Raw genomic sequence first — 25,423 nt, forward strand, 5'->3', positions numbered from 1 at the left:
CTCATTGCATTTGGTACCACGTCATAACACACCTCATACATAGAAAAGGTACATGTTGACAATTTAGCAAGTAAAGGGTGCAATATAGTTCAGGCAAAGTTTGAAAACTCAAAGTTTATATATATGTAACAAAATATCCAGGTTGATAGGAAAATGTATTTTTTATTTTTTTTGTGTGTACTGTATATATCATGCCTGGTGACATACTAGAACATTCCCCAGTGTATTTTGTACAATAGACACATTGTTGCCACGCCTAGAAGACCAACTAGCTGCCCTTGGGACAACCATTTTGACACCTCTGTGTAGTCTAGTGGCTCGTATTCCATATCGTCTAGCTAGTTTCTTTACATGCAAAGTTTCGTCATTTGCTATTTAAATTTTTTTTGGCACATTATCTCCAAATAAAAAAACAAACAAACAAAGCAATACAAGATGCTTTTTCAGTTTGTCATGTGACCTGTTAAACAAATCAGGTGTGTGAGGTGAATAATCAAGTGAGAACCTGGAAGCTGGATTGTTGGTAGTTGGGTGTGTTCTTGTGTTCTTGACTATAATATTCATAAATATTGAGCTTTTATGTTCTACACGCACAGAAAAGATACTCCTCCATTTTTTGAAAAAAAAAAACAGTTTTATGACAGCTGCTAATGGAAAATGATAAGAGTGTTATCCTAATTGAAATGTATGTCAGCGCATGGCTGCTCGCTAAATTGGAATTTTGGCCTGGCAGCAGCGGCAGACGGTCTGCTAACTCGCAGCTGTCCAGCCAAACTGCAGATTAGAAGACTATCTCGACTACTGAGATGCAAAAGAAGATTAAAGTAGGCAGCTCATGAAGAAGAAGGCTGGTCGGTCCTAATGTGAAGGACCTGGTCGAGTGAAACGTGTTTGTTTTGGGGTTTTTTTGTTTTTTTTTAAACCGAGCTCTGTGAGTGATGTTCCCTACCTTGCGTTCTGTTTGGATGAGCTTTGGTTAGTGTTTAGGGTTCTCTTGGGTTCTTCTCTTGTCTTCCAGATTGTTTTGGTCTGCTGTGACCCAGAATAAAATGTCCCTTAGCCTTTCACCCTGAGATTTTCTGGAAAACCTGACGTATTTTGCAGAACACAGCAGTAACAGAACCAATGTTGTATTGACGTTAAGAAAACTGGTATAAAACTGGATGATGTCTGGTGGGTTGGTGGTCCTATACAATATAGTATAAATCAGGGGTCTCAAACTCAATTTACTTGGGGGCCACTGGAGCTCGAGTCTGGGTGAGACTGGGCCGCATCAGGTTTTCAAAAAAAAAAAAACGCATTTATTAAAACCAAAAAAAATTTAAAAACTTCGCCTTGGTTCCAATTTTCTACAATAAAAGCTCTGATAAAACATTCCACTGTTCTCAAATATCTTACTTTTTATTTTTCTACACAAAATAAGATGAAAAATAAATAAACAAATCAAGAATAAAGAAAATCAATCAGTAACAAATAAATAAATATAATAATAATAATAAAACGGCAAATAATAAAAACTTAAGAAACCACATATAGTTGGTGGGTAGACAAATTATTTTTTTCAGATTAAAATGAACAAAGCATTATTAGAGCCCTGTAGACATGACAAAACACGACTATAGTCACATTTATACTTTTTATTTACAACATATTGCGCAACTGCAGGGTCTTGAGACACATGCTAACTCGCAAACTAGAGAGCAGGCGACCTAAACGGTAGCCTTCAAGTTATTTCCTTTAAACTTAAATAGCCAAAAACTTACCACTTCCACACGGATAGGGAGGATAACTCCATAACAGTTATTTAACCTTTAACATGAACATTAATCAAACGTAATATTTTTTCTGGGTACATGATACCATACAGCATCCATATAAAAACTTATGCGGGCCGCACTAACATTAAACTTTCATATCAAGGCGGGGGCCTCAAACTGGTGTCTTGGGGGCCACAATTGGCCCGCGGGCCGCGTGTTTGAGACCCCTGATGTAAATGATCTTGGCGTGATATGTTGACTTGTCAAATGTCCCCCTTTTGTTATGGGAAGACAAACATACATATCTTTTCAGTCATATTCATTTCATCCTTAAAAGCCATTTGTATTTATTTCCCATGCATACATAGTGGTCACTGATCATGGTATTATTTATTGCTATACAGGAACTTTGCAAATGTAATACCCTGGCAGGATGTGTTCTTTAGAGCGTAATCTCCCTTGAATGGGGTGTGCATTTGCTTCAAGGATATAAAGCTTCAGCTCAGAGAACCTCTTTAATTCTCATTTTAGTATTAATGCTGTGCCTTTGGTCTATTTTGCCCCTTTTTTTTTAATACTTCCGCTTTCATGTTTTGGCCCTTTTAATGCAAAGTGTCATAAACAGTGCACCATTTTTATTTTGTGTCATGAGAATATCAGCAGCGTGTGTTTGCTCTAACGGCAAACTTAACTTTTATGACTGGGGGAGCCATATTATAATATATATAGTGGCATAAAACTACTTGTGAGGATGCAACACACACACACACACACAGAGATGCATGTTCATATTGGCTGCAGGGGACGACTGCTGGAATGCTACCCATGGGGATGTGTTTTATTTTTTATTGGGGTAAAAGCCCCCCCACCCATCCCCAAAATATACTTATTTTTTATTGGCCGTTTGTGATCTGATGGAGATGCTTCCAGTGATGTAATTCAACCAACAAAGACACACGGACAACTGCCTCCGTTCTCACACGTGCACACAAATGAATGTCAATCGCCAATATAAACACATTATTTCACCCCCCCCCCCCCAACTTTGTGAGTTTCATTCCATTCATGGAATTGGAATGGGAAGGAGAGGCTGTAATTGAATTAGCTCAACACACACACACACACACACACGCCGCCCCCTGCCTTCTGCAATGGCAATCAGTAAGAATCTCTGCTGTCCCAAGAGAGTGTGGAATGGTTGCCTTGTATAGAAGACACACGAGAGGGACTCTCTATTGTGTGTGTGTGTGATGGTGGGGTGGGGGGGTGGATTTGTGCCTATTTTTGTGAGTACACACTTGTTGTGTAGTGTTTCATTTCCACAGATTGTCTATAGCTAGAGCAGATTAAAATGGTCCGCATGGACACAGGGCTCCTGACCCCTTAACCTCTGCCGAGGCCGCTATGTGGCAACTGTGTGTGTGTGTGTGTGTGTGTGTGTGTGTGTGTATGCATGTGTGATGCATAGCAACAGCTGCACTCCAGATGTCCTTAACTCTCCGAAAAAGGCAAAAGTACAGAACAAGCAGATGAGAATCTCGACCCTAAAGAGGAAGATGTGACTCAGTTGGACTGCAGTTAGCATATAGAATGTCGTCATGTCGGTTGATGATATGGGGTTCATTTGTAGCCATTTTTTTTTGGAAATGACAATTGCGGCATGAACAATCCATCATATTTGATTCCGTTATTTTAACACAGGGCGGCACGGTGGTCTAGTGGTGAGCACGCAGACCTCACAGCTAGGAGACCAGGGTTCAATTCCACCCTCGGCCATCTCTGTGTGGAGTTTGCATGTTCTCCCCGTGCATGCGTGAGTTTTTTCCGGGTACTCCGGTTTCCTCCCACATTCCAAAAACATGCTAGGTTAATTGGCGACTCCAAATTGTCCATAGGTATGAATGTGAGTGTGAATGGTTGTTTGTCTATATGTGCCCTGTGATTGGCTGGCCTCCAGTCCAGGGTGTACCCTGCCTATCGCCCGAAGACAGCTGGGATAGGCTCCAGCACCCCCGCGACCCTCATGACAAACGTCATGTTTGTATTTTTGTGTATGTTTATTGTTTTACTGTAGCTATTTGACAAACATTTTGTTTTTTTTATTATTATTATTTTAACAGAATATTCAAGCAGCAACCTGGTGTTTTTTTTCCAATTATTTGCTTTGCCTTCAAAGAGGCAAGAGGACGGCTGTTGTCATGGCGCTGTGCCATGATCAATTACATGTAGCAAAAACCCAACTGTTTTTAATGTATTTTCATATAACAAAGCCCTCAAAATTACCCCCCCCCCTTATATAATTGATGTCCTTTTGGAACTTGAAGAAAGATGATTTGTAATCATGCAAGTGATGTATTGGGTTCATATTTGGACTGAAGGTGCCAGGTTGCAGACATACTCCCCCTTATGTCATCCAGCTGTGTTGATGATGTGAGAACAAGCCACAGTGAGAGGTTTTAATTTAGAGGGAGCCAAGGGGGTTGGGGGGGCAAGGGGGGGGGGTGGGCTTACAAGGGCAAGATTTCACAGGCACCATGTTGTCGAAGCGCTCCCCAGGATGGACGCAACAATGAATTCCTGAGTGGCATATTTGACTTCCTAACATTACCCCCTGGACCCCACCTCTGGACACCTTGGGGGGTGGGAGTGGGGGGGGGGGGGCGGTCATATGAGAGTCTTTACTTTTTTAGTGCATTATGTTGTGATTTAGCTGCTGGCTGGCTGGTCATGGTCTAGAAGTGGTTCCTCCATGTTTCCTAAAGTCAGCATTTTGACTTTATTGGAAGTGACCCCCCCCCTAAAGAATGTAAATCTGTGAAGTTTCTCAAGATAAGGTTTCTCTTTATTATTTTCCCCATGGCAAAAAAAAAAAAAAAGATTAGTGTTTCTTTACCACAATGTGTTCTTCACTTTCTAGGGATTTCGTTTTATGCCTTTTATGCTGCTTTGATCCTCAGGACAGCAGATCGTGCTTTGAGGTTTAATATGAAGCTGGCATATTAATAAGATATCATCATGCAATGCCATCATTAAGGAATTGAGTTCAGGTTGCAGATAGAAGTTCATTTAAAATAACGAACTCATTTGCCTCATGCCCAACCCTTGCTATGCTCTAAGTGACTGTTTACACGCTTAAACTGTTGTTTTAGTCATGTAAACTCCGACATCTCGTTAGTTACCAAAATAAGTCTTGAATCTGCTTCTTTTTTTCACTTTAGCATGGTTAGCACGAATTGGCTGTCGCTGTCGTCGTGGGTGGCGACGGGGCTGTAGCATACACACAGAGTGCAGAAGAGTCACATTGTAGAAATGGAATTAATAGATTGCAATATATCGTCACATATTTTTCATTGTACTCGTCTGGTGATTAAATGGACTAAAATACAAATATAAGGCATTCAAAGACGCTGTCATGATATGTAGTGTTCTACAATGGTCATCAGGTATCAATAAGGTTACTGCAATGGTCGCTGAGACACACAAGCACCAGAACAACAGGATTTTATTGCATGTTTGAATTATTTTGCAACAGGTACAATAGTTCTTAATAGAAACACGGGTTATTGTTACGGTCATAAAACTCAATTCTGAACCCCCTGACACCACTTCCTGTCCACCCACTACTCAGCTCCCCTAGGGAACACATATATAGCAACACAAAAGTTTGTCTTATTAGGTAATACGAGTAAAGGAGGCCAGACGGGTTTTAGTTCATGTCTACAGAGTTCTAATAATGTCAAAGAAAACATATTTAGAAGGTCTTAAACTATTCGTAAAATATTTAACTTCATAGTTAAGGAATCCTACTCTGTGGAAAGTCAAGTATCACTGTCAGGTCTGTGACTAGTTACCAGCGTTAAACATGGGATTACTGTACGCTGTCCCATTGACAAAGTTTCATAGAATATAGGAGCAAATTATTTAGAAATTAATGCTAGGAGTCCACTGGCCCGGCGCCAGTTCGAGCCAAAGATTATGTGATTGGCGTGTAGTGGCTCGCTGTGGTGCCGAATAATGGCAACATGGCAACATGCCAAGCGAACATTAATTCGGCGCTACAGCGGGCCACTATACGCCAATCACATAATCTTTGGCGCAAACTGGCACCAACTGGCGCCAGCCCAGTAGACTCCTAGCATCATTGGCGCTACTTAACTCGCACCATTATATTCCAGTGGATTCCAATAGGCGGATTGTTTGTGACATTTGGTTCCACTCGGTGGACATGAAGATTTTAAACATTTTTAAATTTTCTTGCCGCCAAACTCAATCATTTTTGCCACCGTTACGGGCCACCACGAGCCAGTTGGGAAGCAGTTTGAGCCACTGCACACCACTAGGCACCTTATTGGCGCCACCAGGCGCCACAACAAATTGCATTGGCGTGAACTGGCACCAACTGGCGCCGGCCCAGTGGACTCTTAGCATAATATTTCAGTTCAGTTATATAATTCTAACATTAAAAATGTTTATTTTGTAAACGTGCTGTCCAGTAAATAACAATTAAGGTTATTTACTCACTCAGTTTGTACAATTTTAAGTGAATTATATTCATTTAGTTTAATCTGAATTTTGAATGAAGTATGCTTTTTGTCTATTTATTACTATGGATGGACATTTGATTAAATTTCCCAATGTTTTTTTTTTGAGGGGGGGGGGGCTGCTGTATGTTTCAAGGGAAACTTTTACAATGCTACAACATATACACAAGAAAGGAATGGCACACCCATGGTGTATACTTATGTAACATTATTTCCTGTTTAATCATCATTGTGCACACACTATGGGAACATTATCATCATGTCTTGACTGCTGGAACAAAGGTGAGTCATAAGAAACGTGAGACTATTTGCCGCCGGTGTCCATGAGTAAGTGACACTCTTGGGGGGCGTATGGTTACATTAGAGTCAGAAAGGGGCGGGGTTTGTTGGTAACTGTGTTGTCATCACACGGCAGCTGGTCCCAACTCGACATGATTTTGGATTCTCATAGGATTAGAGCATTTAAAAACAAATGAATTCATGATTGGTTAAAGTTGTGTTATGATGTTAAAAAGCACACAAGAGTCAGCCATTTTGGATTTGTTGCTATTTCCATGGATCATTGATTTGCGTTTTAATTGCATTATTGATTGATTAATATGAGTATTTTAGTAATAATTCTTAGTCAGTGCCTCACTTAAAACCCTTGTTTGTCTTTTCAGGTGTGAAGATCAGCACACACAAGCAAGGCGCCCCTTTCACCTTTCAGCAGTAAGGTAACGTTAGCGTTGACGCTAATGTTAGCATGTGTTGTTTCCCCCAGATGGTGTTTCTGCGTCAATTAACACATGAAGGCTGAGAATGGGTTTTGTTTTGTTTTTTTTTTTTATTTGCAGAGGTAAAAAAAAAGACACTTTCTTGTCAGTGGCTGAGGGTTGCCATGGTAACAGAAGCTCATTGATTTGCATGAAAGTCCTCTGTCATAGTCTTAAATGCTTCAACACTGCTGTGTGTGTGTGTGGGGGGGGCATTTTTAACAAACCCGCATGAGCTGTATCTGTTGTCCGAGCCCCCCAAAAATTATGAAATAATATTTTAAATAAAGTAGGCGGAATACAGTTAATTAAAAGCAAATATAACAATTGATAAATAATAAATAAACAATGCACAAGTAAAATAAATAATTCATAAACAATTCATTAATAATTAAATAAACACACACACACAAGGAGGAAGGACGGAACAATTTTTTTTCATAGTTAGAGCATATTTTTTTATTTATATATTTATAGAGCTGATTAATGATTGATTAAACAATACGCAGGGAGGAAAAATGGGACAAATATTGTTGTTCAGGATTGTAAACATTGACAGAAACATCAACAGTACGTATAGTAAATGACTTATTCGAGATGTTTATTTTTAGTTTTGGTTGATACATTATGATATTTATTATTCATTCAATGTATTTATCACCTTTCAGTATGCGTTTTTGTGGTTTGTGTAATTTGGCACTGCGTTGCTTTTAAGTGCCGGAGGGAAAATGGTTTACCATCAGACTGTCATGCGTCACTCCATGACGGCGTACATTTTTTAAGCTGACTCAGCGAGGCGCTTTCACAGGCCAATTAAGAGGCAGCATCTGGTGCTATGCCACTCGCTGGGATGGCACTCCAACCCCTCGCACTGGCAGCTGTGCGTCTTCCCAGTCTTTAATGAGCTGCTGTCCTGTTCGGAGCATCGAGAGAACTTAATCAGATATGTGCTTTTGTTAAAAAGTGAGCAGTTATACGTGCAGTCCTTTGCTGTGACCCTTTTAAAATGCTGGCACATTATTTTTTTGTTCCCCCGTTTTGCCAGTGTTGAGTATTCCTGAAAAGGAGCTAATTAGTGTTCGTTTCATGTTTGAATCCTAACAGAGGGCCTATTAATACAAGCACTCCAATGGGCTTTCCTTGTTGAAACACATTAAAGAGGAACCGTGAATCATTAAATGCTGTGGTCATCATCATCATACAAGACGTCAGCAAATCCTGCAAGATTTCATTAAAGTGGATGACACTTCAGCTCAGTGTGAATGGAAAGGATTAGCACTACAAGTAGCGTAAAGTACGAAATTGAGATGAAAAAAAATGATTTCTACACAAGTCTGTGAGGACCAAGCAGCTCTTCATTTGAGAGGAGCCAATCAGGAGCTATGAAAAAAACTCAGAACAAGGTTGAACCATTGGATTTTGCAGGAAGCTGTTACTCAATGTAACGGTCTGACTTATGGTGTCATTTTACAAACAACGCTAAAGTCATCACACAGCAACTTAACACTCAAAAGGTATAGCTGTGAAATATACAAACAAGTACTAATACAAGTTTAAAATGGAAAAGAAAAGTTATTAATTTTTTGAAAAGGTCATATTAGAGCAAGTATTTAAAGGATTAGTTAGGATTAGTTACCACTGTACGAGCCGCAGGGTTCAAAGTTTAAGAAAAAAGTAGCAGATTATACTCTGGAAATTACAGTACTTTTTTGCTTTCATTTGGCTTATTGTGTTTTTTGTTGTTTTTTTGGAGCACCATCATAAAGGTATTAATTATTGCAATAAGGAAAAGTGTGGTGATACCCATACCTAATTTTAAAAAGAAAAGAAAACTAATCCACTCCCTAAAAAGTAAAAACAAAATGATTATAGAAACATACATACTGAACATAAACATTCTAGAAATATGCATAAATGGGTCAATAAATAATAACAATAGTGAAATTCATTTTCCTCACGAGGTCACGAGGTGCTGGAGCCTATCCCAGCTGTCTTTGGGCGAGAGGTGGGGTACACCCTGGACTGGTCGCCAGCCAATCACAGGGCACATATAGACAAACAACCATTCACACTCACATTCATACCTATGGACAATTTGGAGTCGCCAATTAACCTAGCATGTTTTTGGAATGTGGGAGGAAACCGGAGTACCCAGAGAAAACCCACACATGCACGGGGAGAACATGCAAACTCCACACAGAGATGGCCGAGGGTGGAATTGAACCCTGGTCTCCTAGCTGTGAGGTCTGCGCGCTAACCGCCGTGCCGCCCTACAATATTGAAATATTATGACTAAATATGACATAAACGTTGACTTTCCCGCACTGCAAGCTGCAAGAGTTGCTCACTGGGAGCAATTAGTAGCTCAGTGTCGGAGGACGCTGCAGTGGATGAGCCGTGGCGGCTCGGGTAACACTACGACTTTGAGACTATCCTTAGCTGTGACGCGACTGGCGTGGACATGACAGCGTCTGGCTGGCTCCTATGTAGTGAATCTGAACCTGCTAGTGCGGGTCCAGTCACCAGGATGTAGTCTTCTCAAACGACAGGCATTGGCCTCATTGGCACCCTTGACTAGACGGCTATCATGGATGTCCTGATGCCTTTGCATGCATGGAAGCCTCGAAAATAGCAACTGAGTCATCGTAGTAGGATGTAAAAGTATTACTGATAGACTAAAGTTAACCTTCTCACATGTCTTAAATACAATAATGTATTACTTTTGCACGACCAATTAAACGTAGGTAATATTATACAACAATGTGCATTCATTTAGGGGCGGCGTTGAGCAAAAGGATCACGCTAAAGCTCCATCTGACAGCAAGAATCATCGCTTTTAACTAAATGCGATAGTCGCCGCAGAGTCATAAGCCATGTATTAATATACACTTACAAATCACTGAGATTATGTCAGATCTTTTTTGTACATACCAACTTTTATTGACTTGCTGAAGCTTCTAAGCGCTGATTTTAGGGATTTCCCGATACAACTTTATCACTTCCGATATTGAACCCCTGATATAATATTTTAGAACATGAAGAGCCGGTATTGGATGTAATGATATTTTAGTATCAATCCGCACGTCACTACTGTGGGATAGACGTGTTGGGGTGGAGTCTGGAATCAAGTACCGTATTTTCTGGGCAATAAATCGCTCCGGAGTATAAGTCGCACAAGGCCAAAAATGCATAATTAGGTAGAAAAAAACATACATAAGTCGCACTGGAGTATAAGTCGAATTTTTTGCAGGTCATTTATTTTACAAACTACTCAACCAAAAATTCTTCGGTGGGTTTGGGCTTGTTATTGCGTTGGAAAACTGCCATGCCTTTGAGTTTCATCTCCGATTCACCCTGGACGTATTGGAGTTAATTTCCCCTCAATTAATCATTGCTTAAACAATTTGGCTAAATGTATATAGCTAAATTTGTGTCAAATTTGAAAACTATGTTTCAAATTTTTTCACAAAAAAATTTTTCTCCCTTTTTTTGTGGGGAGCTGATATTTTCCTGAAATTTACCTATGTTCTACTGCTTATTACTAAGGAACAGAAAAAGGTGGAAACAACCTTTTTTTCTGATGAAAGACTATAAGTAGCTCCGGAGTATAAGTCGCACAAGGCCAAAAATGCATAATTAGGTAGAAAAAAAACATACATAAGTCGCATTTTTTTGCGGGTAATTTTCATTCATTCATTCATTCATTTTCTACCGCTTTTCCTCACGAGGGTCGCGGGGGGTGCTGGAGCCTATCCCAGCTGTCTTCGGGCGAGAGGCAGGGTACACCCTGGACTGGTCGCCAGCCAATCACAGGGGCGGGTAATTTTATTTTATTATTTTACAAACTACTTGACCAAAACAGACATTACGTCCTCTCGGAAGGCAAGTTCTAACATTAATAAAATAATTGAGAACAGGCTGAATAGGTGTAAGCTATGCTAACACAATGGTTATTCAGCTACACAAAAAATAAACATAAACAGAAAAGGTGTCCAGTGTTTATGTAACATAAACAGTTTTTTCATTTATAAGTCGCTCTGGAGTATAAGTCGCAGGAACAGCCAACCTCTGAAAAAAAGTGCAACATATAGTCCGGAAAATACGGTATTATATACAGTATTCCAAGCTTGTAACTTTCCAGGTCCGCTGTTGACCCTGTTTCTTCAACTGTCACTTTTTTATTGGTTACTGTTTGCCTGCTGCTGCCTTTTCTAAGTAAAGCAGACCACAATTAATCATTTCGTTAATGGTGCACTACCTACATATCAACGTTTGCATGTCTGTCCCTAAAGTCAACAAGGGAGCACAAATATTTGTGTAACTTTTGTCAATTATTCCTTCTCTGACCTGCATATGCCTCGCATGTGTTTCCTGAGAATCTCCCATATGTATATGTTCCACTCCTTGGTAAAATAGATGACTCAGATAGCTAAGAGGTCTATGACCATGGTCACTTTACCCTCATTTACTCTTGGGTTCACATTTAATGCGTTGATAGACAGATATTGATATTATGTGTGTATGTACATGTGGCAGAATCGAACCGTGATGATGATTCTAAAATGTCATGACTGACAGGGGCCTCAGAAAACAAATATTTTGAATACATTTTGGAGTGGACCATTTGTGTTAAATCATGTGTGTACTGTGTACGTGAAGTGACAAACACATGTTAGTGCAGTGGTCTCAAACTGGTGGCCCACGGGCCAAATGCGGCCCACTGGACGCAAGTTTGAGGCCCCCGCCTTGATATGAAAGTTTAATGTTATTTTGATGTGGATGCTGTATGGTATCATGAACCCAGAATTTTTTTATTTTGTGTAGAAAAATAAAAATTAAGATATTTGAGAACAGTAACAACCGGAAACAAAAGCACTGAAAAAGTGTTGGATAGGAGAAGCAAAACCATTGAAGACAGTTTTTCTTTTCCTATTTTTAATTAAAAACATTTTTTTTGAAAACCTGATGCGGCCCAGCCTCACCCAGACCCTAGCTCCAGTGGCCCCCAGGTAAATTTGAGTTTGAGGCCCCTGTGTTAGTGTGTATGACTGGATATGCAGATGTTAGCAATATGTGTGTGTATGTGAATAGACAGTCATTTACCGTACATGTACAGTGGTGTGATTTATTTTTTACATGCCACATTTTGTTTCAGATCACCAAAAATATTGAAATATTAGTCAATGACAACACAACTGAACAGAAAATGCAGTTTCTAAATAAAGCACTTTATTAATAAGGTCAAGACCTTGACTAGGCAACGCCAAAATCTTCATTCAGCCATTCAAAGTTGGACTTGCTGATGTGTTTTGGATCATTGTCCTGCTGCAGAACCCAAGTTGGTTTCAGCTTGAGGTCATGTACAGATGCCCAAAAGTCCTCCAGCTCCTCAAGCATTAAAACAGCCCCAGACCATCACACTACCACCACTATATTTTACTGTTGGTATGATGTTCTTTTGTCTTGGGGCTCATCAAGATGTTTGCTGGTAAAATTGTTATTTTTTTGCTCAGCAGTGGTTTTCATCTTGGATCTCTGGATGCAGGCGGTTTTTGCGCAGTGTCTTTTTTTAAAGTTGCGTCAACTGAGGCAACTTTCATGCCTGCAGTTCTTTGGATGTTACTGTGGGGTCTTTTGTGACCTCTTGGATTAGTCATTGCTGTGCTCTTTGGGGTCATTTTGGTTGGTCGACCACTCCTGGGAAGGTTCTCCACTGTTCCATGTTGTCATCATTTGTGGATAATGGCTCTCACTGCGGTTTGCTGGAGTCCCAAAAATTTAGAAGTCTTTACAACCTTTTCCAGACTGATATATCTCCATCTCATTTACGTTTTAAAAGGGGGGTGATCACTTTTTCATTTCGAAAAGTTTCATTTAAAAACAGCATTTTGTGTTCAGTTGTGTTATCATTGACTAATATTTAAATTTGTTAAAAACATGCAAAAAACTAAGAAATCCGGAAGGGGCATATCATTTTTAACATCATTGTATGTGTGACCGGACCAATGGTGTTTGCATTATGCTTTAATGTGAAAGGCAATGTATGTTTGAATTAAATGACCGACATGTGAACGGGCGGTGTTTATGAATTAATAAAGGAATTACCTCCGATTAAATGTTATCCTACTCAGAAGTCAAACCTGGTTTTGTCAGTAAAAATGCCCAATTTAAAACAGAAGAGGAAAAAGGTTCTTGAAGTGGTAGCTGAAACATGTCTCTTGCAGTTGACTTTTCCAGTGGCTTTTCACAGTAGAGCAATGGTGTGGCAAATGTACCAAAAAGATGTCAAATAGATTTTCCCCTTCTGGTGTAGAGGCTTCATTGATTCCATTTCCTGTCACAGTTGACTTTCATTCCCGGCGAAATGAGGAGCAGACAAGTGGATGGTGGAGAATGGTCAAGCTATGTTGGTTCAGGGCGGAGTGTTGGGCGGTTGGTTGCCTGCTTGCATGAAACCTGACACCAGCATTGCCTCAGAGACCATCACCTGCCCCATTCTTTTTCATTCATGTGCACACAAAGACAAGACGCCATTGGAACAAACCGTGTCACTGACCCCCTTCGCCACAAGGGTGGATCATTGCATACAACATTTCTATTGATATCCGACCTTTTTGTCTTTTTGTCTGTCTTTCTGGCAGACCTAATAGTAACCTAATGCTATTGTCGGTAAACAATGTATAAAACAAAGAGAAGCACAACATTGAATTGAAGATGACAACACAGAAGAGTGGTTTGATGTGTGTGGGTGATGGTGTTTTTACAGTTCACTGTTTGATGCTGATAAACTCAAACTCAATTTACCTGAGGGCCACTGGAGCTAGGGTCTGGGCAAGGCTGGGCCGCATCAGGTTTTCCAAAAAAAAAAACCCAACAAATTTATTAAAAACAGAAAAATATACAAACTTTTTCAGTGCTTTGGTTCAGATTTTCTACAAGAAAAGCTCTGATAAAACATTCCACTGTTCTCTTAATTTTTATTTTTCTGCACAAAATAAGATGAAAAATAAATAAACAAATCAAGAATAAAGAAAACCATATAAATAAATATAATGATAATAATAATAAAACGGCAAATAATAAAAACTTAAGAAACCACATATAGTTGGTGGGTAGACAAATTATTTTTTTCTGATTAAAATTAACAAAGCATTATTAGAGCCCCGTAGACATGGAAAAATGACAATAGTCACATTTATTTTTCTTTTATTTACACCATATTGCGCAACTGCAGGGTCTTGAGACACATGCTAACTCGCAAACTAGAGAGCTAGCGACCTAGCCTTCAAGTTATTTCCTTTAAACTTAAATAGCCAAAAACGTACCACTTCCACACGGATAGGGAGGATAACTATTAACAGTTATTTAACCTTTAACATGAACATTAATAAAACGTAATAATTTTTTCTGGGTACATGATACCATACAGCATCCATATCAAACTTGGGCGGGCCGCACTAACATCAAACTTTCATATCAAGGCGGGGGCCTCAAACACGTGGCCCGCGGGCCAAATGTGGCCCGCAGGACACTAGCCCGCAGGACACCGAATTTTTAAATTATTCATTTTTAAATTAAATTAAATTAGTTCGAATCTCCACTAGTAAGCATCGTCTGTATTTGTCAGGAAAAATCAGTATGGGGGTCGAAAAGATCCGCTGTGGCAACTCAAACAAACAAAGTGCAATATGGTATGTGTTGTTGTGTTGTTAATACACTGCATAGACTAGACAGACATTTTTCTTAACATCTTGCTAATACATAGAAACAGGGACCAGAAGTCAGCTCCGTCACCTGTTGATGATGTCACCACTGGTCAACTCTGTAGTTTTTTCCTGACTAACACAGTTATGCATAAAACAATTGTGAATAATCAATTGCCATAGACTTTGTGGATCCATGTGGCTCCAGCCGACCACTTTGTTACCACTGTGGAAAAAGACAGAGGCTGCTAATGTCGTTGTTTACTGCAAATGTGATTGTTGGAATAAGAGGTTTTATTAATGGCCGGTGGCTGTGTTTCAAGAGTGTATCGATAACTTGATGACTTTATTGAAATAGTTTCAGCTCTATTCATCAGTTCCACGCAGATGGATGGATTAGCAATGTGGACTGTGCTGTATTCTGAAATCTCTAATGACGCGGCTGCATTTGCAGTGTAAAAAAAAAAGAAAAAAATGAAATTGAAGTGTGAAGTGAATTAGGAGTCACGTTCTGAATACAGAACAGGATGTGGCTGAGCTCCACTTCATTTTTACAAGTGCACTCTTTAAACTTGCTGCCCACTAGCAGCCTCATGAACCTGAAGTGAACTGTGTGCGGGACTAAAGATTTGACCAGAAATTCTGTTGAGATTTATTTGCACAAACATCGATGGTAGATATAGATCTGCCTCATTCTACTGAAGTCGTATTTGAGTTTAGGGTTTCTGAAAGACAAAAGCAAAACAGATGACATACAGTATTACATATACGTTATGCACTATATGATTATACTCGAGAAAGAACCATATTCATTTTAATAGACTGATTGTACTCAACTCAGGTCAATGTTCAGAGTTTGACTGACCAGAGCTATGTTTACCTTTCATGCGAGTGTTTGTGTGTGTGAACGAATGGATCGACATATATGAATGGAAAGACAGATTTGGACACTCGTGTGTTTGTGAAATGATTGACAGATTTTGACATAATGTGTGACTGTTAATAGACCGAAAAATGTTTCCATTGTGCTTATGTGAATCAACCAACATCTTAACACTATCATCCCTCGCTACTATATTATAAATCATTCTGTTTTGTGGTTGAGTATGGCCTATTATAAGTTAAAAATGCATATTTAAGGAATTTGTATATATTTTTTTTTGCCTAAATTACCTAAAAATGAACTAAAATACATATAAAACTTTCAGAAGATGCATTCAAAGCCTAGGTGTCAGTAAAGTTATTGTTATTGTATTCAGTGAGACACATTGCCGGAATAACAGGGTTTTATGATCTCACGCCACGCCAAGCTGAACCTTTGACATCACTTCCTGTCCGTCCCATATCTCCCACCGCACTGAAACATTTACAGCATCACACACAAACACAAGTCTTATATATGTGTCATATGTCTTTGTTTTTTTCTTGTTATGTCTACTATAATGGGTAATCAGAGTGTAGAGGTGACTGTAGGGATGTTATTTAATGTCTAGAGGACTCTAATAATGTTAACTCACTCAATTCCAGCCATTCCCTTCAGTAGCGGATATTGTAGAGGATTTTGACTGATATTTCAAGCCGCATTGAATTGAGTCTGGAACCAATGAAGTGCGATAAATGAGTGGTTGCTTTATTACAGATTTTGACCTTATGGGTGAATATGCATGGACATATTTTGACATTATGTGTGTATGTATGTGAATAGATAGATAGACAGCTGTGAAGGGACCTGAAAAGTAATCCATCAAAATGATAAAATAAAAATATGCAGGAATGTCAGTGTTGTGTTAAAAAGGGCAAAAATGCTCCAGGCGTTAATCATTTCCGCTGTGTTTGTTTCAGCAACATCAAACTAGCTCATGTCACAATGAAACAATTTTCCTGTCTACTTTCAAAGGTTCATCCTGATTGCAGATCCTGGTGAAAATGATTACACCACGAATGCTTATCTCCCTTTCATAGCCAAGTGGCCTCACCTAAGGCTAAGCAGCAATGTGCTGAACATCTGCTCCGAAACATCCAGTTGTTCCACACAAACAAACTTATGGGTGTGCCAGGGAAGGCAGATGGACTAATTAGCACGGTGCTCCAGCCTAGTTTATTTGCTGAAACTAGGTTAGCGACGTGCTCGGCCCGAAATATTGAGTGTGTTCTCTGGCCCAGGTCTGGTGCTGACTTGTGGGCTGCGGTATTATTGGATTAGAGGCCATGTTACAGTAATAAGGTCTGGACGTTCCCAGCAGGCCCTGCTCTTGCTCCGCATCAATGATCTATTGAACAATGGCTACATGCTCCAGCCGACTGTGTCATTTTACCCTTTAATGTCGGGACTCACACCAAAGTGAAAGGGAATTTGATGCATTCAAGGTAGGAACATTCATTCATTTTCTACCGCTTTTCCTCACGAGGATCGCGGGGGGTGCTGGAGCCTATCCCAGCTGTATTCGGGCGAGAGGCGGGGTACACCCTGGACTGGTCGCCAGCCAATCACAGGGCACATATAGACAAACAACCATTCACACTCACATTCATACCTATGGAAAATTTGGAGTCTCCAATTAACCTAGCATGTTTTTGGAATGTGGGAGGAAACCGGAGTATCCGGAGAAAACCCACGCATGCACGGGGAGAACATGCAAACTCCACACATAGAGGGTGGAATTGAACTCTGGTCTTCTAGTGAGTGAGGCCTGCGCGCTAACCACCTGTCCGCCATGCAGCCCTTTTCAATCATACACAAGCAAAAGGAATTAAACCGCTGTACAATAAAACTAAAATAAAGTAAAATTTTTGCCGATCCCAGCTGTCTTTGGGGGAGAGGCGGGGTGATCGCCAGCCAATCACAGGGCACATATAGACAAACAACCATTCACACTCACATTCATACCTATGGACATGTCTAATTATAAACATTCTCATCTAAGCATACACTGCAAATATTTCTATCCATATTTCCACCACCTTCCCTTGCTAGGGTGTCAACTCTGGGCCTAACACCTCCGCCCCCGCGTGTGAACACATCTCACATAGGAAGCAAATTCTCCAAGTGTTAGTCAGGGTCAGGAGCCAGAAGAGAAACCCTGCTTGTCTTTTCCGCTATGGCTCAGACTGACCTTTGAACTCTGAACTCAGACACAGAGGAGCCCTGTGCCTAGCATTGATGGCCAGACAGGAGATGCTCTGTTTAGTGGGGGGGTTCAAAGATCTCACTTCCCTTTTTTCTGTCTCTTTAGACAAGATTTAATGACAAAAAATATTGCTGGAGTTTTTTGTTTGGTTTTATTAGAATGTATTACTTTTGGGAGAATATGAGGAATGGTGCTGTCACTTTTCACAGCCGGTATCGACTTTATCATCATGCAGACGAAACAAGACAGAAATTGCATTTCTGCTTGTCAGTGTGTGATGATGGTGATGATGATGGTGATGATGTTGTTTGGGTTCTGCTTGATGGACTGTGGGTCAAGATTTGTGTTGTTCTTTTATATGATTGTCAACTGAGGTGGAACAAAAATAATAATGGACTGACTTGAGTTCACATTTGTTGATATTTATAAAATGTATGCATGTGAATGACCAACACATGTTGTCATTGTGTAATGTGAATGGACTGGCATCCACTTTAGTGTGTGTGTGTGTGTGTGTGTGAATACAAGGGGGGTGTTGTGTTGTTGCTGTGAACTCCTAGTTCCACTGTATTCATCATGTCCACATATACCGTACTAGTTGTTTTTTAACTTTCACCTCTTCCTCCTCCGCACAGGTATAGCTTGCAACCCGCTGCCATCCAAGATGGTGGTGCTATCACTGAAAATATGCGTTCGCCACTGCAACGTGGTGAAGACCATGCAGTTCGAGCCGTCCACGGCCGTCTACGACGCCTGCAGGATCATCCGAGAGAGAGTTCCTGAGGCTCAAACCGGACAGGGTGAGAATGCTGAAATTTAACTGAAACCTCTCTAACAAGGCTGCAAGGTGGATGAGTAGTTAGCTCGCAGACCCCACAGCTAGGAGACCCCCGTCCGATTCCACCCTCGGCTATCTCTGTGTGGAGTTTGCATGTTCTCCCCGTGCATACGTGGGTTTTCTCCGGGTACTCCGGTTTCCTCCCACATTCCAAAAACATGCTAGGTTAATTGGCAACTCCAAATTGTCCATAGGTATGAATGTGAGTGTGAATGGTTGTTTGACTATATGTGCCCTGTGATTGGCTGGCCACCAGTCCAGGGTGTACCCCGCCTCTCGCCTGAAGACAGCTGGGATGGGCTCCAGCACCCCTGGCGACCCTCGGTAGAAAATGAATGAATGAATGAACAGTATGAATACATTTCAATGTACGTACTTATTGGTGCATTTGTAATGATGGTTACAACACAATCATTTTTTTCTGCTCTAGCTTCAGATTATGGCCTCTTTCTGTCTGATGAAGACCCCAGAAAAGGCATCTGGTTGGAATCCGGCAGGACGCTAGACTACTACATGCTCCGTAATGGGGTAAATAGTTGTGCTCTTTGAATATATACACACCATCCCTGCTATTTGAATGGACACCATAAAACCTACTATATTGCATACGCTCCACCCTGCAATATAAATCTCACAGTTATTAAAGCACATTTTATATTCAGTTTTACACATTTGGAAATAATATCACAAATGCTCTCTGGTTCTACCATATCTTACTTATTGTGTGGAAATATGGGGTAATAACTAGAAAAGTAATCTTCACTCACTAAATATACTGCAAAAAAGGGTAGTAAGGATAATTCATAATGCCGCCTATAAAGAACATACTAACTCCTTATTTCTAAAATCACAAATACTTCAACTTGCTGATATAGTTCATCTTCAAACAGCTAAAATAATGCATAAGGCTAAAAATAACCAATTATCTAAAAATGTCATCCAATACTTCTCTACAAGAGAGGAGAAATATGATCTCAGGGAAGAACTACATTTGAAACACTTATATGCTAGGACTACGTTAAAAAGCCATAGCATTTCAGTATGTGGAATCAAACTATGGAATGGATTGAGTAAGGAACTCAAACAATGCACAACGATGAGCCAATTCAAGAAACAATACAAGCAGTTGATGTTTGCTAAATACAAGGATGAAGAGTCTTGAACCAGTCATGATGTGCTATATATATCACTATATTGACACTTACTATGGTACCCATTATGTCATTGGATGGTCATATCACCTTGTACTTTGGTACGTGACAAAAAACTATATTAGAAAAGCAGGAAGTGAACAAATGTAACAGTTACTGATTGCAAAAGTACCAGATGGAGGGGTAGGATTTAATAAGCTTTGCTTCTTCCTACTCCTTTTGGACATGTGGAACTGTGAACTGATTATGGGATGCACTCAATTGTAATCTGATGCATGTTCAAATGTAATAAAACCATTACCATTACCTGAAAAATAGAAGCACTCCAATGCATAAATGGCATCCAAAAACATGCTGAAAAACAAAATAAAATGGTCAACTATGATTTAATTACACAAAAGGTCATTTGTAAAGTAAAGTTAGTTCTATGATGTTAGCTTCCAGAAGCTACTCTGTACAGGAATGCCTGTCATTTTGCTCTTCTGAATGCTCTCTCAGCTTTCAAGCCAAGGCAAGGTAGCATGCATGACTGTGACCAATTCTTTTGTACCAAATCTCTTCTCCTCATTGTGATTGAGGAAAAGGAAGCAGCAGGCTGTGATAGGCAGCCGGTAAATTTAGTTTTTGTGCCCCCCTATTCTATTCGCTCGTCTCGTCTTTGCACCTCACAACCTAGACCCATTTGATCTTTTTTTTTTCCTCGAAGGGGAAAACATTGAAGTCTCGCTTTGTGCTTCATCACTCTCTCATTTTCTTCTTCTTAATTTTTTTTGTGTTTTCTCTTTTTGACTTTGCAGGACATTCTCGAATACAAGAAGAAGCAGAAGCCACAGAAAATCAAAATGCTAGATGGGGCCGTAAAAACCATCATGGTGGATGACTCTAAAACAGTCGGCGAGCTGCTTGTGACGATATGCAGTAGAATAGGTACTACTCGCTCAGTACTCGGCAACTCTACTGCATGGTACTTACTTGCCTCTACATCCACTAGGTCCCATTTCTAGGGCCATATAATTGACAACGACTGGACGCTCATTGGACGAGTAGATTTGTGGTTGTGACTTTTGAGGGTACACGGCCACCTCACAACGACATTGTGTATATTTTTTTACTAGATTAATCCCACTAGGCTGATTTCTGATTTTTGTCTTTTTTATTTTTCCACATGCAAACAAACAAAAGAAGTTTAATTAAGTCAAACATCAATTTTATTTATTTTTGTATTTAAGGCTGCCATATGGTCAAAAATGTTTTATCAAGTTAATCACATTAATTAATCACGATTAATCACCGCTTGCCTCTACATGTGAAATGTGCCCATTTTTGCTGTATTTTATGAAGAGAAAGATAAACGACCGAACACAATTATATATATTTGTATGTATTAACTGAAAATGTAAATCAAGTTAAAAGATAGTCCACACGTCTGAGTGTAGGTGGGATTCCAGGAATTCCGAGCATACTCAAATGCACCAAATTGCACTTCCACAGTAAGAAGTTTGTGTGTATTGACACCAGACATACGTTGTTGTGATTTTCGGAGTGTCTGTAAATGCATCTCACTGTCAGTCTAGTGGCATTGAGGAAGTGTCGTTCCCGGGAAGAGCTGACAAGAGGCGTTTGTGAGTTGGAGAAACATATTTGGTGTTGGAATTGCACTGCTGTTGATGTGTGCAGGTCAGAATAAAGTTATTAAAGCGCGGCAGACTCTGCGGGACTCTGTATGGACGCTATTGTGGCGCCATCAATTTTTCTTTGTAACATTAAATTACATCTCAACATGGGCCAAAATTTAGTTTTTTTTTCCCGCTAATTTTGATGACCTTACAACAAGTTTACATACTTACACAATATCTTATAGCACGCGGGCCTCATAGCTAGGAGACCAGGGTTCAATTCCACCCTCGGCCATCTCTTGTGTGGAGTTTGCATGTTCTCCCTGTGCATGCGTGGCTTTTCTCCGAGTACTCCGGTTTCCTCCCACATTCCAAAAACATGCTAGGTTAATTGGCGACTCCAAATTGTCCATAGGTATGAATGTGAGTGTGAATGGTTGTTTGTCTATATGTGCCCTGTGATTGGCTGGCGACCAGTCCAGGGTGTACCCCGCCTCTCGCCTGAAGACAGCTGGGATAGGCTCCGGCACCCCCGGAATGAATGAATGAATGAACAATATCTTATGTTATGCTAGCCTTCTAGGTTAAAATACAGCAAATGTGTGATATCAATAATCATGTTCAACAGTCATGCTGTGTGAGGGAATGAATGTTAAACTGACAATGGAAAAAAAACCAAAATTGCTTTTTAAAAAGTGCAAAAAAGTGATTATTGTGTCTCCCTTTGTTTATTTGCAGGTATCACTAACTACGAGGAATACTCGCTGATTCAGGAGATGGTGGAGGAGAAGAAAGACGACGGTATGGGCACGCTGAAGAAAGATAGAACGCTGCTGCGTGACGAGAGGAAGATGGAGAAGCTGAAAGCCAAACTGCATACAGATGACGACTGTGAGTTTATACAGCGTCTATCTAGCTAGCATTTGTGCCTAAACACATAATCTTTATGTCTTTTGTCAGTGAACTGGCTGGACCACAGCAGGACTTTCAGGGAGCAAGGCGTGGACGAGAACGAGACGCTTCTGCTACGACGCAAGTTCTTCTACTCAGACCAAAATGTGGATTCCCGTGACCCGGTCCAGCTGAACCTTCTTTACGTGCAGGTCTGACCACCATTGAATGACATTTATCTGGAGAGTATCATTCTGCAGATCGCTTGTTTGGAATGCCATTAAAGATGGCAGGCTGATATTAGAAAATTGTCTCAAGGTGGAATGTGAAACAAGATGTCTGAAACATAGCCAGAGGGGCCAGGTCATGGAGTACCTTGCCTACATGTTCAGCTGCGTCTTGTAAGAAGCAGAGAACGAGCAGTAAAGTAAGCTCCACGTCTGGTTCTGGTTAGAAGTCTCACCGCGGAATAACTATAAGGGATGACATGCGGGGTGACTGTTGTAAGAACTGGGTGAGATCATTGTGATGAACTGTGAGCGGAGAGGTTGCGTCTGTTTAAGAGCCTTTGCTGTGGGCCAACATTGCGGTAATTCTTGGTTTCAATTATTAGATTCCGTATGTATATCTGAGTATGATCGCATAAAGACTGTTTGAACTAAGAAGACCAGAACCACAGCTTGGAATTTGTGGAGCACCATGACACTATCAGCTCAGTACTTGGTGAGACATCAGACCATCAGTGAGTGAAGGCAATAGCTGATAAGACGCTACCATGTTTTGATGGATTTGGACAGGAAGCGCGTCAATATAAACAAATGCAATGCCAGCACTGGAAAGAGCGATTAGCAGTCAAGAAAGGTTTAGCCAGGTGGTACAATGGGGGTCAACTTCCTTTGCCTTTTCGTTCCTTGGATGTTAGGCACCAGGTTGTTTCGTTTGGACAGCTAATCGAAAATGCTGGCGCAGGACGACTGAGTGGTCAGCATCCATTATCTACCTCTACATGGGCTTTAACAAGTTGTTTGCGACCTGCCGTACTCTTTACAATTGGTAATGGTAATGGTTTTATTTCATTTGAACATGCATCAGATTACAATTGAATGCATCACATAATCAGTTCACAGTTCCACATGTCCAAAAGGAGTAGGAAGAAGCAAAGCTTATTAAATCCTACCCCTCCATCTGGTACTTTTACAATCAGTAACTGTTACATTTGTTCACTTCCTGCTTTCCTAATATAGTGTAAGTTGTTTTTTAAAATTTTGTTTTTTTTCTGTTTTACTTTTTTTTTTATTTTTACATTTTATTTTTATTACTATTTTTATTTTTATTAATTTGTATTTGTACTCAGGTTTCCTCCCACATTCCAAAAACATGGTTTGTTAATTGGTAATGGTAATGGTTTTATTTCATATGAACATGCATCAGATTACAATTGAATGCATCACATAATCAGTTCACAGTTCCACATGTCCAAAAGGAGCAGGAAGAAGCAAAGCTTATTAAATCCTACCCCTCCATCTGGTACTTTTACAATCAGTAACTGTTACATTTGTTCACTTCCAGCTTTCAGTTTACATAATACAGTTTAATTTTTTTTTGTTTTTAATTTTTTAATTTTTTGTCCCATATCAAAGTACAAGGTGATATGACCATACAATGACATAATGGGTACCATAGTAAGTGTCAATATAATGATATGTATAGCACATCATGACTGGTTCAAGACTCTTCATCCTTGTATTTAGCAAACATCAACTGCTTGTATTGTTTCTTGAATTGGTTCAAGTATTTGGGATTTTAAAAATTAATTAGCAATTAACTTTGTACTTGCGTATGCAGTGTATGTGTTAATAATGACCCAATGGTGAAAGAGAGCTGTGTTTTCCAAGTCATTACAGTTTTGAAATTTGGGTCATAACCGCCTCTTTCCAAATAATCGCCTATTTCCAGTTAACACCTCGTTAGACTTTATGGGACGAGTTGAAATTTGAATATACGTCATTCTTAAATTCACTTTAATATCGCATATTAAAAGTTGGAATTTAAATGAATGCCTCTTTCTTCTCTTTCAGGCTCGAGATGACATCCTCAATGGTTCGCACCCCGTGTCATTCGACAAGGCGGGCGAGTTTGGCGGGATTCAGGCCCAGATCCAGTTTGGACCTTTCATAGAGCACAAACACAAACCTGGATTCTTAGAGTACGTACTGTATCCAACATGCGCTCCATAATAATGTGCAACATTTTTATTAACGGTTTTCCAAGTGTGAGGAGGGTCTTTCTTTCTTTGAAAATCCCCCATTTAAAGGAAAACTGCACTTTTTTTTGAGGGGAGGAGGGGGGCATCATCCACAATGCTTATGTGAGACATGAACACACCCTGTTGTGTGTGCAGTAAAAAAAAACTGCTCACAATGCAGGTAATGGGATATTTTGGTCATTTTAAGCATTTTCAGAGTTTTCTTCCTACTTCAGTGAACAACAGCAACATAGAGAGAGCGCTTGTTACCACTTATATCATGCAGACTTTGTGATGGCTCGCCTCAGGCAGAGAATAACATTGCTGGGTGCGAGGCAGATCTGGTAATAGTGAAAAACGAAGCCATTTTTTAGCGTTAGCATGTAGCAATTGTGCTAAAACCTTCATTGACAAAAGAAAACCTTAGTGAAAGCTGGATGGCTGTATCTTCCAGCACAAGACTTGTGCTCTCCATTGAGCTGGTAAATTCAATTGACACTCAGTTACTTATACGCCATCATTGGTAGTGGCGTCGACGTTTTGAGCGAGGGCTATTATTCTAAATAGGTGTTTCGCAGCACGTGCAATGTTAGCTCCTTCACGCTAGCTGATTTTCGTTCGTTCATTTTCGACCGCATTTCCTCACAAGGGTCGCGGCGGGTGCTGGAGCCTATCCCAGCTGTCTTTGGGCGAGAGGCAGGGTACACCCTGGACTGGTCGCCAGCCAATCACAGGGCACATATAGACAAACAACCATTCACACTCACATTCATACCTATGGACAATTTGGAGTGGCCA

At 40.2% G+C, this 25,423-nt stretch overlaps 1 protein-coding gene across 2 annotated transcripts in view; it reads left to right on the top strand.

The window, feature by feature from the left end:
• The window catches only part of tln2a (talin 2a), an 81,931-nt gene that overhangs the window by 10,744 nt on the left and 45,764 nt on the right, over positions 1 to 25,423 (top strand). Inside the window, exons 2-8 of one of the 2 annotated variants that reach the window (XM_058088979.1) lie at positions 6,961 to 7,014; positions 18,520 to 18,684; positions 19,153 to 19,250; positions 20,671 to 20,800; positions 22,228 to 22,380; positions 22,450 to 22,592; positions 24,459 to 24,586. In XM_058088979.1, coding sequence (XP_057944962.1) covers positions 18,549 to 18,684; positions 19,153 to 19,250; positions 20,671 to 20,800; positions 22,228 to 22,380; positions 22,450 to 22,592; positions 24,459 to 24,586 — 788 coding nt within the window. In that variant the 5' untranslated portion in view covers positions 6,961 to 7,014; positions 18,520 to 18,548. The remainder of the gene's footprint in view (positions 1 to 6,960; positions 7,015 to 18,519; positions 18,685 to 19,152; positions 19,251 to 20,670; positions 20,801 to 22,227; positions 22,381 to 22,449; positions 22,593 to 24,458; positions 24,587 to 25,423) is intronic. The other variant, XM_058088980.1, reaches the window with a different exon arrangement.

This window comes from Doryrhamphus excisus, chromosome 12 (assembly GCF_030265055.1).
Source record: "Doryrhamphus excisus isolate RoL2022-K1 chromosome 12, RoL_Dexc_1.0, whole genome shotgun sequence".
Lineage (NCBI taxonomy): Eukaryota > Metazoa > Chordata > Actinopteri > Syngnathiformes > Syngnathidae > Doryrhamphus > Doryrhamphus excisus.